Source organism: Ranitomeya variabilis, chromosome 2 (genome assembly GCF_051348905.1).
Source record: "Ranitomeya variabilis isolate aRanVar5 chromosome 2, aRanVar5.hap1, whole genome shotgun sequence".
Taxonomy (NCBI): Eukaryota; Metazoa; Chordata; class Amphibia; order Anura; family Dendrobatidae; genus Ranitomeya; species Ranitomeya variabilis.
Window position 1 is genome coordinate 489,903,368 of NC_135233.1, and position 13,973 is coordinate 489,917,340.

A 13,973-nucleotide genomic window follows, 5' to 3' on the forward strand; every position below is an offset into this window, starting at 1 on the left:
AAAATTCAGTGGCCTGGGAGACACTTGAGACTGCTGCATCTGGCAGCCTGATAGTGCCCCCCTGCCGACCATAACCATCAGGAGGAAAAAGGGGTGCGTCTTTTTATCCGAATTAAGCTTACTAGGGGTGGTGGCTACTGTGAAGTAGGGTCACAGGAGGCAGGGTCTGCTGCTGTAAGAGGCTGGCAGCAGGAGTTGGGCGATTTTGAGAGCCCCGGGTTGGGAGGATTGTTTGACTCATCATTGTGAGGCTGTGGGTTCTGAGCTCATAGAAAATGTCAGTGAGCGAAGTACCTACATTCCCCATTGATTTCCTTGTGGTTGGCTATAGAAAAATAGCCGCCGGAGGCAACACATACACAGATTAACATTTTGACTCCCGGATTTCAATCTGCGCATGTTCAGCCTTTGACGACCATTTTCATGGCCCCCAGCATTGCACAGTCGGGAAACCCCCTTTTCCCAGCCTGGGGCCTGCAGCATCTCTCCACTCCTGCCACCACCAGGCTCCTGCAGCAAGCAGTGACTCTGCCTCATGTGACCCTGCTACACTGCCGATGCCCCCGGTAAGCTACCGTAACTGTAAATTCAGACTATAAGGCTGGTTTCACATTTGCGTTTTTTTGCCACTGCGTTTTAGTGCAAAAAAAGCATGCGTTTTTTTTCCTATATTTAACATTAAAAACGCATGCGTTTTTTTTGTATGCGTTTTGCCGCGTTTGACGACGCATGCGTCGTTTCTATGCTTGCGTTTGGTTGCAGAAATGCAACATGTAGTAATTTCTAGAGGCTTTTTTTGCGGCAAAAAACATATTGCTGTCTATGTAAACGCATGCGTTTTTAAGCACATGCGTTTGGTTGCGTTTTAAACGCATGCGTTTCAATAGAAAAAAACAATACACACTGATAAGCCACCCCCCACCATCAAGGTGATAAAGGGATCCAAACCCTAACCCTAACCCTACCCCTAACCCTAACCCTAGGGATCCTAACCCTAACCCTAACCCTACCCCTAACCCTAACCCTAGGGATCCTAATTCTAACTCTAACCCTAACCCTACCCCTAACCCTAACCCCAACCCTAGCTATTTCTATTTATAGTGGGTTTTCTAGATGATTTTGATGATTGGCAGCTGTCACACACTTCTCAGCATGCGTTTCAAAAACGCAAACGCATGAAAAAACGGATATACACGCGTCAAAACGCCGCTTTTTTTTACCGCATGAGAAAACGCATGCGTCTAAAAAACGCAGCGTTTGCACGCGTTTACATGCGTTTTTTTCACCACCTGCGTTTGTGTTTTAAACGCTGCGCTTTTAAATGCAAATGTGAAACTAGCCTAAGATGCACCAACATTTTATTGAAAAATATTTTTTTCCTATTTTTCTCCCCACAATTTGTGTCCGGTGCGTGTTAGTCCGCAAAATATGGTAATCACAGCAGTTGCTGTGTGTACATTAAAAATTTCCTTTCAGTAAAGTTTTTTCTAATTAATAAGCCAGTCTTCTTTTTGTCTATGTGTTAACCTGCCTTTTACTACTACTCCTGCTAAACTTAACTATTGGTCTGTTTATGGCAATATCTGTTAGAAAAAGGTTGCTTTCTATCATATTTATTAATTAGTGATCTCACTGAACTGCCCATAGGACTATGTTTGCTTTTGTACGGTTTCAAAGTATTGAATTTAGTTTTTGATTATTTGCTTTTTGAAAACCTTTGGGAATGATGTCCAAAAGGATTAGCCATGTTAGTATAATCTGCTTGCCAATTTGCGAGCTTGATCTATAAAGGTCTTGTCTGGATTGTTTATGCATCGAAATCTGAGAATTTGCCCATAGTGTAGGGATCCCTTAATATGATAAAAATGATAGCTATCAAATCGTGTCAATGAATTGGTTGCAGTGGGTTTGCGATAACCATTAGTGTGAATTTCACCTCCCAGAACCCCAGTTTCCACATCTAGAAATTCAATAGATCTACCAGCAATTTTACTTGTCAATGTCACGTTTACCTGCTTATTATTAAAATATGTTATATGGAATATTGAGAAGTGTCATCCCACACAATAAAGATATCATCTATAGAATGTAAGAATAATTCTCAAGATCTTCTCAAGATCTTGCCCCCCCCCCAATAAATATTGCAAAAGTTGGTATGAACACCTACTTGTAAGTCAGAAGAATGTCAGAACAATAAAGCTCCATACCTTTGCAATGATGTCATATTACAAGTCTGCACCACTGTGCCATATTTCACCTGTCCATTTTCCAAGTGCTTTTTTGAGAAACATTTTTTGTTAAACCACAGTGAGTTCTAAGGTTCAGATTAATTAAGCAGTTTCTGAAAGTAGTGTAAATTATAGCAGAAGTATATTCCGGTCCATTACTAGAGTAAGTCTATTACTCTGGCAACCGAAAGATGAGCCAAATTCACTAAAAGGCAAATGCTTCTTTATGCAATTAGCGCATCTTCTCCTAGCAGACCCTAGATCAAGACTATCTTATAAAACGCCAATCTTGACTAATTACCGTAGCAGGGTACTATGTTCTTTTTGCAATAGTTAAATTGTTGCTAGTGTCTTTTAACGCATTTGGCACATCTTACCCAATCAGACTCTGGATCAAGACTGGCTTATAATCACCAAACTTGATTAATGTCATTAGTGTAATGTTTTGCTAGGTTTTTAATGTAATTGTAATATAATTTTAATGTAATTGTTAAAAGAACCTGAAGACCCACCTCTTCCGACAAGCCTACAACCTGCAGTGATCCTTAGTCTGCTGAACCGCCGCACGACCAACTCTACCCTCTCCTAGTGTATCCTCACCCATCCCCTGTAGACCGTGAGCCCTCGCGGGCAGGGTTCTCTCTAATTCTGTACTTGAGTCGGCCTTGTTTTGCTCAATTTTATTGTATTGTCAATATTTGCCTCTTTCACATGTAAAATGCCATGGAATAAATGGCGCTATAAAAATGTATAATAATAATAATTGTTGTATTAGTATTCATGGCGTCACCAACAGTGCACCTCCTACATTATGACCCCAATTCTTCAAAACTGATGTTTTAATGAGGGGGCATATGAGATCAGTGTCGGACTGGGGTGCCAAGGGCCCACCAGTAACTGACTTTGGGGGCCCACTTTTCAACTGCATACAAATATTACACTACCCTGGTTCACAAATTTATCTATATCTCTATACAAAAATAAACTGGGTAGTTTGGTTAATGAATGATGAGATGCTGTTTTTTTTCTGTACAGAGTGAATCAAGTGAATTATGCCAAGTACTGCCAATATAGTGGGGTTGGGGGCCCAGATCTGCACAGGGGCCCACCGAACGATTCCCCTGTTACCCTGTGGGCCAGTCCAAGCCTGTATGAGACCCAGGTGCACCCAGAGGCCTGGAGAAAGGTTTCTAACATAAGGAATGCCACATCATATCATGAATAAGACGGGCTGTAGTATTATGCACCCTTGTAGAAATGGCGTAAAAATGCCAAAAGTAGCAAAACATTTGCACAACGTTCAGCTGTGCAAACATTTTTGCAACTTTTCTAAGTTTTAATGCTAGATTTCTGGAATTAAAGATTTGATGAATCGGAGCCTATTTTTTTTAAATTAATTCTCTCATTCTAATATTACCATATATACTCATGTATAAACAGTTTTTCAGCACATTGTTTTGTGCTGAAAACACCCCCCTCGGCTTATACACGAGTCATTGTCCCAGAAGACAGTGGTGGTGGGGGAGTGGCAGAGTAATGGGTCACAGAGGCAGGAAACGGTGGCTGCGGCTAAAGCCTGTGCCCGCTGCTTAAGAGAAATGAATATTAACTGCGCTGGCAGTGAACATTCATTTCTCTTATAGTGCGCAGTTAAAGCCGCAGTCGCCGGCATCCAGCACACATCCTACTTACCTTCTCTGCATCTTGTTCTGGTGCCAGCAACTCTTCCAGCCGAGTGATCATGTGTACCCTTCTCATTAAGGTAATGAATATTCACCTCTCTCCACTCCCATAGGCGTTGAGTGAATATTCATTATTTTAATGAGCGGGGACATGTGATCACTCGACTGGAAGAGCTGCTGACATAGGAACCATGCATACAACGACAGGGATGGGGAGCCATGCATACAAGGACAGGGGATAAGCTGCCATGCATACAAGGATGGGGATAAGGAACCATGCATAAAAGGACAGGGATGAGAGGAAAATGCATACCTGGCGTATACTCTAGTTAATAAGTTTTCCCAGTTTGTTGTGGCAAAATTAGGTGCCTCGGCTTATACTATGGTCGACTTATAGACAACTATATACAGTAATACAATTCATGCAAACAACAATGCTGTATAAAATAAAAGATATAATTTATTACAAAAAATACAAGTTTACTGTAAATCTCTTTCAACTGTTGACTGGAAACAAGGCACATGACAAATGCATGACTATAGTGCAAATTGGATTACTTCAATTTTTTAAAGGATTTGTTGAATTAGGTACGTAAACAAAACACATAAAAGCACAAAGCACACGAACAAACATAAGATGGGGCTTCTCCATAATTCCTGGACGAAAATAGATTTTCTGATATTATTTTTTAGAGAAAGAACTGAAGCCTGATCCTTCTTCTGGAATGATTACAATGCCAGATCCTTCATCTTGAGCAATTACTGCACCAGATCCTTCTTCTGGAGTGACTACAATGCCAGATCCTTCATCTTGAGCAATTACTGCACCAGATCCTTCTTCTGGTGCGATTACAATGCCAGATCCTTCATCTTGAGCAATTACTGCACCAGATCCTTCTTCTGGTGCGATTACAATGCCAGATCCTTCATCTTGAGCAATTACTGCACCAGATCCTTCTTCTGGAGTGATTACAATGCCAGATCCTTCATCTTGAGCAATTACTGCACCAGATCCTTCTTCTGGAGTGATTACAATGCCAGATCCTTCATCTTGAGCAATTACTGCACCAGATCCTTCTTCTGGAGTGATTACAATGCCAGATCCCTCATCTTGAGCGATTACTGCACCAGATCCTTCCTCTGGAATGATTACAATGCCAGATCCTTCATCTTGAGCGATTACTGCACCCGATCCTTCTTCTGGAGTGATTACAACGCCAGATCCTTCATCTTGACCGATTATTGCACCAGATCCTTCTTCTGGAATAATTACAATGCCAGATCCTTCATCTTGAGCGATTACTGCACCAGATCCTTCTTCTGGAGTGATTACAATGCCAGATCCTTCATCTTGACCGATTATTGCACCAGATCCTTCTTCTGGAATGATTACAATGCCAGATCCTTCATCTTGACCGATTATTGCACCAGATCCATCTTCTGGAGAGATTACAACACCAGATCCTTCATCTTGACCGATTACTGCACCAGATCCTTCTTCTGGAATGATTACAATGCCAGATCCTTCATCTTGAGCGATGGCAATGCCAAATTCCTGGCCAGATCCTAATCCAGATCCTTCAAAAACTAGAAAAAAAGATTGGTAGTTAGCATCCTTTCATAATTAATTAGTAAACAGCAGAAAAAAAGAACTACAAAAATAACAGTCAGTTTAGTCTCAAAGCACTTGTGTGTGTGTTAAGAAATACAATGTGCCGGGCTTCTTCATGTAAAAATTATAGATTATAAAACAGAATACTGGAAGAGATTGAATTTATTAGTTTGTGAAAATGTCTCTAAGTGCAGTAAATGTATCACAATGCTGCATGTGATAACATGGTAGACACGCAAGAAGCCAGCCATTCTGTTCCTTATGCCGCCTTATAGCCAGTGTACATTGACATATACTGTATATCTAAGCTTTCTTTTGCTCTACTTGTTTTAGACTATTTTCATATCTAAATACTTTGCTTAGTAAAGAGAGTAATGCTAAGGAGGTGATTCATCAATGTCTTATGCCAGAATACTGGTGTAAAATTCCTTGAAAACGCACAAAATTTTGGAACAAAAATTTCCAAATTTTGGTGTTTCCAACCAGTTTGAATCAGCTCTGCAAAAATAGCCAGAGCTAGGACGGACTCTTTGTAGGACAGGGTATAGCTGTGTCTGCCCATGAAGTTAACTAAAAGTACTGGTGATTTTTACACCAGAAGGGTTACTGCAGTCACTGACTGGAGTAGCATTTCCAGTAAGGTACAAAAAGGAAACACATGAGGAGATGCATGCAATAGTTTAGTTGAAGGAATTTTGCACATTGTGCTCCAGCGAACAGTTCATTGAGCACACAAGTCTTAATGAATCTGCCCCTTTGTATCACTCATAATAGTTTGGGATCCCATTATAAATTAGCACTGGGTCCCAGGATATCAAATATTAAAAAAACACATTAATTATCTGGTTCTGTTTAGTTTTCCAGCCACCCCTGGGTCAGCCTTACATTTGCCCTTTATTTTTATGTTGCATTCAGACAATGCAGTCAAAGCTGCGCTGAAAGCTAAAAATCATCATTCTCGGCAGCACATCGTCCTTTGTAAAATGGACATGTGCTGACAAGAATAATTATATTCTGTCCACACAGAATGCACCATAAGAAGTCTGGCAATACATACATATAATGGAACATTGTGTATAGGATTGTATAATTAAGTGAAGACATTGATGCTGGACTTACATTCTTACAGGATTACACCACTAGAGCATATAATGCTATCATATAAATATTACATCTACTAAGAAGCTGTAAGACAAGAGGATAGATACACATAATGGAGCTGGACTTACCAGGAGCGGACAATATGCGGGTCACGCAGCAGAGGAGGAGAAGGTAAGTGGCCTGCATTGTGGTCCTGTTGCTGTATGACTACAGGTAAGAAGTGAGGAGCAGATGGAGGAGGCCTCTTTATATAGGACGGTGACACTACATTTGGGGGAGGGAGTCAGTGATTGGTAATAGCTCCGCCCTCTTGTACAAACACAATGTTATCACATTCTAATGCAAATGACGCTAATGGTTACATAGTAACATCATACCGCCAGGTCCATTTTACCATATAGTAAACATGGTACATAAAAAACTACAAACCCCCAAACACAAATGTGGAATACTACTTTTTTCTCAGTTTTGTTGCACTTGGAATTTTCTCCCCGCTTTCCAGTGTGTTACATGATAAAATGAATGGTGTCATTCAAAACTACAAAGAAAAAAAAAACAAGCCTTCATATAGGCACATGTAGTATATGTTAAGAAAAAAAGTGAAGGCTCTCGGAAGAAAAAGAGGATAAAGAGGAAACGCAAAAATGGAAAATTGCCATGTCAGCAAGGGGTTCATGGACATAACGGTTTGTTCCTATTTTGTAAATTTGGTATGAGTCACTTCATGTGGTAAGTTTCATTTCTTACAACAAGTTCAAAACTATTTTCTTATGGGACCTGTTCACATTTGAAATGACTTTGATTTTTCTGTATGTTAGAAAACCCTCAAATACGACCATTTTACAAACTGCACCCTCAAAGTATTCTGAACCCCCAGAAGTGATCCCATGCCTAGATTAATTCATTATGTAGGGACCATTTTGAACTCACATTTGCTTCACATTATTTTAAATCCTTGGAACATGAAAATGAAACATTTTCATGAGCTAAGTTGGTCCAATTTTTCCTAATACAGCAGCGTACACCGTGCAATTGGAATTGTTGAAAATACAGCAGAACCTTCCCCACCCTACTACCCCCATGACTTACTATCTGGGAAATATCTCTTTAGAGGTCCTAGACTGGTGTCTGTACACATGATGAAAGGTCAGACATTAAAAACAGGAACATTAGCCTACAATGGAAACTTTACTGTATATGTTGCATTTATCTTTTAAACCCCAGAAATCTTAAACTGAGCAGATAACATTGTAAGGCTACGTTCACATTTGCGTTGTGCGCCGCAGCATCGGCGACGCAACGCACAACGCAAATGTGAACGCATGCACAACGCAGCGTTTTGTGACGCATGCGTCCTTTTTTTGCTTGTCTACGTTCACATTAGCGTTCGGTGCCGCAGCGTCGCCGCATGCGTCATGCGCCCCTATATTTAACATGGGGGCACATGGACATGCGTTGTGCTGCGTTTTGCGACGCATGGCCGCAAGCGTTGGGCGCAGAGATCGCAACAAGTTGCATTTTTTTTGCGTCCAACTTTCGGCAAAAAAGGACGCATGCGTCGCAAAACGCAGCGTTTTAGCGTGCGTTTTGTTGCGTTTTTGTTTGCGTTGTGCGTTGCGTCGCCGACACAGCGGCACACAACGCAAATGTGAACGTAGCCTAACATTGAATGCAATATTCGGATTGTTCAATTGAGTTTGTGATTAAATTGTCTTTTTTTGTCCTTAAAGATATTATCTTGGAGACTTTATACCCTGAATGTTTTTGGAAAAGCTAATGCTATCACAAAGGTGAATGTTTAAAATTGAAAGGAACACAAACTCCAAGGTAAGAAAATACGTCATTTGCATGTGAAATGCAGACATGGGTGTGGGGGTCTGTACGTTAGTTGTGCTACAAGTGTTTGGTTTTGCAACTGTTAAAAGATAACTAGAAAAAATACAGATTAAGCTATAAAACGCCAAAGAGGGAATTTACCAAGATCAGAATTTGATGTGCCTGTTTTAGCCCAAAGTGCGTTGATTACATTAACAACAAGCAACAATACAGCAGAATAAAGGTGTAATTAATTCATATGTACTAATTACACTCAGAGGCGTAGCTAGGGTTTCAGCATGTGGGGGGCCTCACCCAGATAATCTTGACTACAGCTGCAGTGGCGCTCCTTAATAGTGAGTATAGGGGAACATCACCGGGTGATCGCGCTGTGATTGAAAATAAATCTATATACAAAAACGAACACTGATATTACCATCATATAGTGACCACAGTTGCAGATAGTGACTTACCGCTGACATTCTTTCTGATGGAGTCGTTCACTTTTCCCATCTTTTCCATCTGGCCCAGACCAACATGACAACTTCTCCAGCCAGGACTCGTCTGCAGAGATAACAAGAAAGACACATCTGACATCTCACATTTCCAGCACTGTCCCCATCTATTGCCAACCTGCCCAAACTACTCATTCTGCTGATGCCCCAATACTGAGCCATTAGTGCCGTATGTATCGTACAGCCCCTGCTGTGTGGTACAATAACGGCTCCTCTTACCGCCCCACATAATACTGCCAACACTCTTGATAGTAAAATTCACCCTTAGAAAATATAAATTCCCGGTGCTAGTGCCCTCCATATTTTGTCCCTAAAAAGTAATAATACCCAATATGCAACTTTGATGGTCACAAGACTTTGAGTGCCCCTGTAACAATAATGCTTAAGTGCCTATTTAACATTTAATAATGTCCCCTAAGTACCCTCATGTATAACTCCACTATGCACAGTTTGGTGGGCCCACAGGTTCCCTATACACTGTATAATGAGCCCACAGCTCCCCTATACACAGTATGATGAGCCCACTGCTCCCCTATACACAGTATGATGAGCCCACTGCTCCCCTATACACAGTATGATGAGCCCACTGCTCCCCTATACACAGTATGATGAGCCCACTGTTCCCCTATACACAGTATGATGAGCCCAAAGCTCCCCTATACACAGTATAATGCTGACAGAGCTACACTCTAGAGAGTATTATGTCCCCCAGAGCTCCACTATATACATTATAATTGGCCAACAGCTCCCTTATATACAGTATAATGCCTTCACAGCTCCCCTATACACAGTATGGTGGGCCCACAGCTCCTGTACATACAGTATGATGTCAACCACAGTTCCCCTGTTCAAAGTATAATGAGTCAAATGCTCCCTTATACACAGTATAAAGCCCCCACAGCTTCCCTATACACAATATGGTGGGCCCATAGCTGCCTTATACACAGTGTGATGGGCCCACAGCTCCCATACATACAGTATGATCTCCCCCACAGTTCCCCTGTACACAGTATAATGATCCAACCGCTCCCTTATACACAGTATAATGCCCCCACAGCTCCTCTATACACAGTATGGTGGGCCCACATTTCCCTTATATAAAATATGAAGGGCCCGCAGCTCCCATACATACAGTATGATGTCTAGCAGAGCTGCCCTATACATAGAATGATGTTCCCACTACTCCCCAAAACACAGTATAAGTGTATGTGCACACGTTGTGGATTTGGTTGTGGATCCGCAGCAGATTGGCCGCTGCGGATTTGCAGCAGTTTTCCATACGGTTTAAAGCACCATGTAAATCTATGGAAAACCAAATTCGCAGTGCCCATGGTGCGGAAAATACCACGCGGAAAAGCTGCATTGTATTTTCCGCAGCATGTCAATTCTTTGTGCGGATTCCACATCGTTTTAGGCTATGTGCACACGTTGCAGAATTGCTGCGGAAATTTCCGTGGCGATTCTGCAACTCCCTGCCGGGTATAGCGCATGCAGAATTGGCATGCGTTTTGCCACTAAACACTAGCGTTCTGCAAGCGTAATTAGCTTGCAGAATGCTAGCATTTTCCATGCGATCTGTAGCATCGCTTGGAATACTGATTGACAGTTTGGTCACACTTGTTAAGTATAGTGCTTAAAAAGTGTGACCAACTTTTTACTATTGATGCTACCTATGCAGCATCAATAGTAAAAGATAGCATGTTAAAAATAAGAAAAAAAAATGGTTATTCTCACCTTCCGACGGCCCCCGATCTCCTCAGCGGCGCTCCCGCGGCTTCCGTTCCCCGGGATACATTGCGCGAAGGAACTTTGTGACATCACGGTTGCGCAATGCAACACTGGGAACGGAAGCCACCGTGTGCATCGCTGAGAGGCGGGAGGACTCTGGAGGCCATCGGAAGGTAAGTATATAAATATTTTTTATTTTAATTATTTTTTTAACAGAAATATGGTTCCCAAGGGCCTGGAGGAGAGTGTCCTCTCCTCTAGATCCAGGTACCACCACACATGAAGCGCTCACTTTACGCATGGTGGGCATAGCCGTGATTCCACACATTCCTATGTGGGTGGCATCGCCGTGATTCCACACAAAGAATGAGCATGCTGTGTATTTTTCTGCGATGCGATTCCGCCGCAGCATTAGCACAGCATTGCGGAATCCCATTTAATTCAATGGGCTGTCTTGGGCATGCGTTTTCACCGCGATTTCACTGAGAAAAAATGCGGCAAAAACACATACAATCTGCAACGTGTGCACATAGCCTTACACCTGCTCCACAATAGGAATCCACAGGTGTAAAACCGCAGGTGAAATCCGCACAAAAAACGCAGGAAATCCGCGGTAAATCCAAAAACGGTGCAGAAAAATCCGCACACAAATCCGAAATGTGAACACATAGCCTAATAGCTCATGCTCACTGCCAGGAGGAAATTAAGTTTATTCCTCCCGGCAGCCTCGCTCTTCCAGTCATAGGGGCAGTGCAGGCACGGTATCAGTCATCGCTCTGTTTATAGAGACCAGGAGCTGTAACTTCGCCCCTGACCCTGACTGACAGCCGGTTCAGTATCCTCTACCACCTGATAGCTACGGTATTAGAGCCCCTATAAAAAATAATACTTCTTAAGTGCCCACTTGACATTTAACCCCTTAGTGACATATCCAATTTGCAGCTTAATGACTAGGCCAATTTTACAATTATTATCACTGTCATAACTCAGGAAAACTTTAACAGATCCCACTGATTCTGAGACTCTTTTTTCATGACAAATTGTAGTTCTTGTTAGTGGTAAAATTTCTTCAATATTACTTGCGTTTATTTATGAAAAAAACAGAAATATTGCGAAAATTTTTAAATTTTAGCAATTTTCAAAATTTTAATTTTTATGACCTTAAATCAGAGAGATATGTCACACAAAATACTTAACGAATAACATTTCGCACATGTCTACTTTACATCAACACAATTTTGCAAACAACATTTTTTGTGTTAGGAAGTTATAAGGGTTAAAAGTTGACCAGCGATTTCTCATTTTTACAACAAAATTTACAAAACCATTTTTTTTAAGGACCATCTCACATTTAAAATCACTTTGAGGGGTGTAAATGACTGAAAATACCCAAAAGTGACACCATTCTAAAAATTGCACCCCTCAAGGTGCTCAAAACCACATTCAAGAAGTTTCTTAACCCTTTATGTGCTTCGCAGGAACTGAAGCAATATGGAAGGAAAAAATTAACATTTAACTTTCTTTACAAACATTTTTCTTCAGAACCAATTTTTTTTATTTTCACAAGGGTCAAAAGAGAAAGTGAACCACAATTTTTTGTGTGGAATTTCTCCTGAATATGCCGATACTCCATATGTGAGGGTAAACTACTGTTTGTGTGCACGGCTGAGCTTGGAAGGGAAGGAGCGCTGTTTGACCTTTTTAATGCAGAATTGGCTGGAAATGAGAACGGACGCCATGTCGCGTTTGGAGAGCCCCCAATGTGCCTAAACAGTGGAAACCCCACAAGTGACGCCATTTTTGAAACTAGACCCCTTAAGGAACTTATCTTGATGTATGGTGAGCACTTTGAATCCCCAAGTGCTTCACCGAAGTTTATAACGTAGAGCTGTGAAAATAAAAAATCCTATTTTTTCCACAAAAAATATCTTTTCACCCCAAAATTTTTATTTTCACAATGATAACAGGAGAAATTAGACCCCCATAGTTGTTGTGCAATTTGTCCGGAGTACACCGATACCCCATATGTGGGAGTAAATAACTATTTGGGTGCACGGCAGAACTCGAAAGGGAAGGAGCACCATTTGACTTTTTCATTGCAGAATTGGCTGGAATTGGGATCGGACGCCATGTCGCGTTTGGAGAGCCCCTGATGTGCCTAAACAGTGGAAACCCCACACAAGTGACACCATTTTGGAAACTAGACCCCTTAAGGAACTTATCTAGATGTGTGGTGAGCACTTTGAACCCCCAAGTGCTTCACAGAAGTTTATAACACAGAGTCATGAAAATAAAAATTCTTTTTTTTCCTTAAAAATTATTTAGCCTCAATTTTTTATTTTCTCAAGAGTAACAGGAGAAATTGGACCTTAAAAGTTTTTGGGCAGTTTGTCCTGAGTACGCTGGTACCCCATATGTGAAGGGGAACCACTGTTTGGGCACACATTGGGGCTCGGAAGGGAAGTAGTGACGTTTTAAAATGCAGACTTTGATGGAACGGTCTGCGGGCGTCATGTTGCATTTGCAGAGCCCTTGTTGTGCCTAAACAATAGAAACCCCCACAAGTGACCCCATTTTGTAAACTAGTGCTTCACAGAACTTTATAACGTAGAGCCGTGAAAATAAAAATCATATTTTTTTCCACAAAAATGATCTTTTCATAAAACAAATTTTTACTTTCACAAGGGTAACAGGAGAAATTGGACCACTAAAGTTGTTGTGCAATTTGTCCTGAGTATGCTGATACCCCATTTGTGGGAGAAAACTACTGTTTGTGCAAACATCAGGGCTCGGAAAGGAAGTAGTGATATTTTGGAATGCAGACTTTGATCGAATAGTCTTCGGATGTCATGTTGCGTTTGCAGAGCCCTTGATGTGCCTAAGCAGTAGAAACCCCCCACAAGTGACCCCATTTTGGGAACTAGACCCATCAAGGAGCTTATCTAGATGTGTGGTGAGCGCTCTGAACTTCCAAGTGCATCACAAAAGTTTATAGCACAGAGCCGTGAAAATAAAAAATAATTTTTTTCCACAAAAATGATTTTTTAACTCCCATTTTTTAATTTTCCCAAGGGTAACAGGAGAAATTGGATCCCAAAATTTGTTGTGCAATTTGTCCTGAGTACGTTGATGCCCCATATGTGGGGGTAAACCACTGTTTGGGCGCACGGCAGAGTTCAGACTCAGAAGGACCATTTGACTTTTTGAACACAAAATTGGCTGGAATCAATGGTTGCGCCATGTTGCATTTGGAGACCCCCTGATGCACCTAAACAGTAGAAACTCCCCAATT

The 13,973-nt window shown here is 41.4% G+C and overlaps 1 protein-coding gene across 1 annotated transcript; it reads right to left on the reverse strand.

Moving 5' to 3' along the window:
- Positions 1-4,412: 4,412 nt before the first annotated feature.
- On the reverse strand, positions 4,413-6,826 carry LOC143809649 (uncharacterized). Its single transcript, XM_077292703.1, has 2 exons — positions 6,752-6,826; positions 4,413-5,497 (listed from the first exon to the last, which is right to left on the reverse strand). Exons 1-2 carry the CDS (start codon positions 6,807-6,809, stop codon positions 4,593-4,595), a joined length of 963 nt encoding a protein of 320 aa, XP_077148818.1. The 5' UTR covers positions 6,810-6,826; the 3' UTR covers positions 4,413-4,592.
- Positions 6,827-13,973: the final 7,147 nt, after the last annotated feature.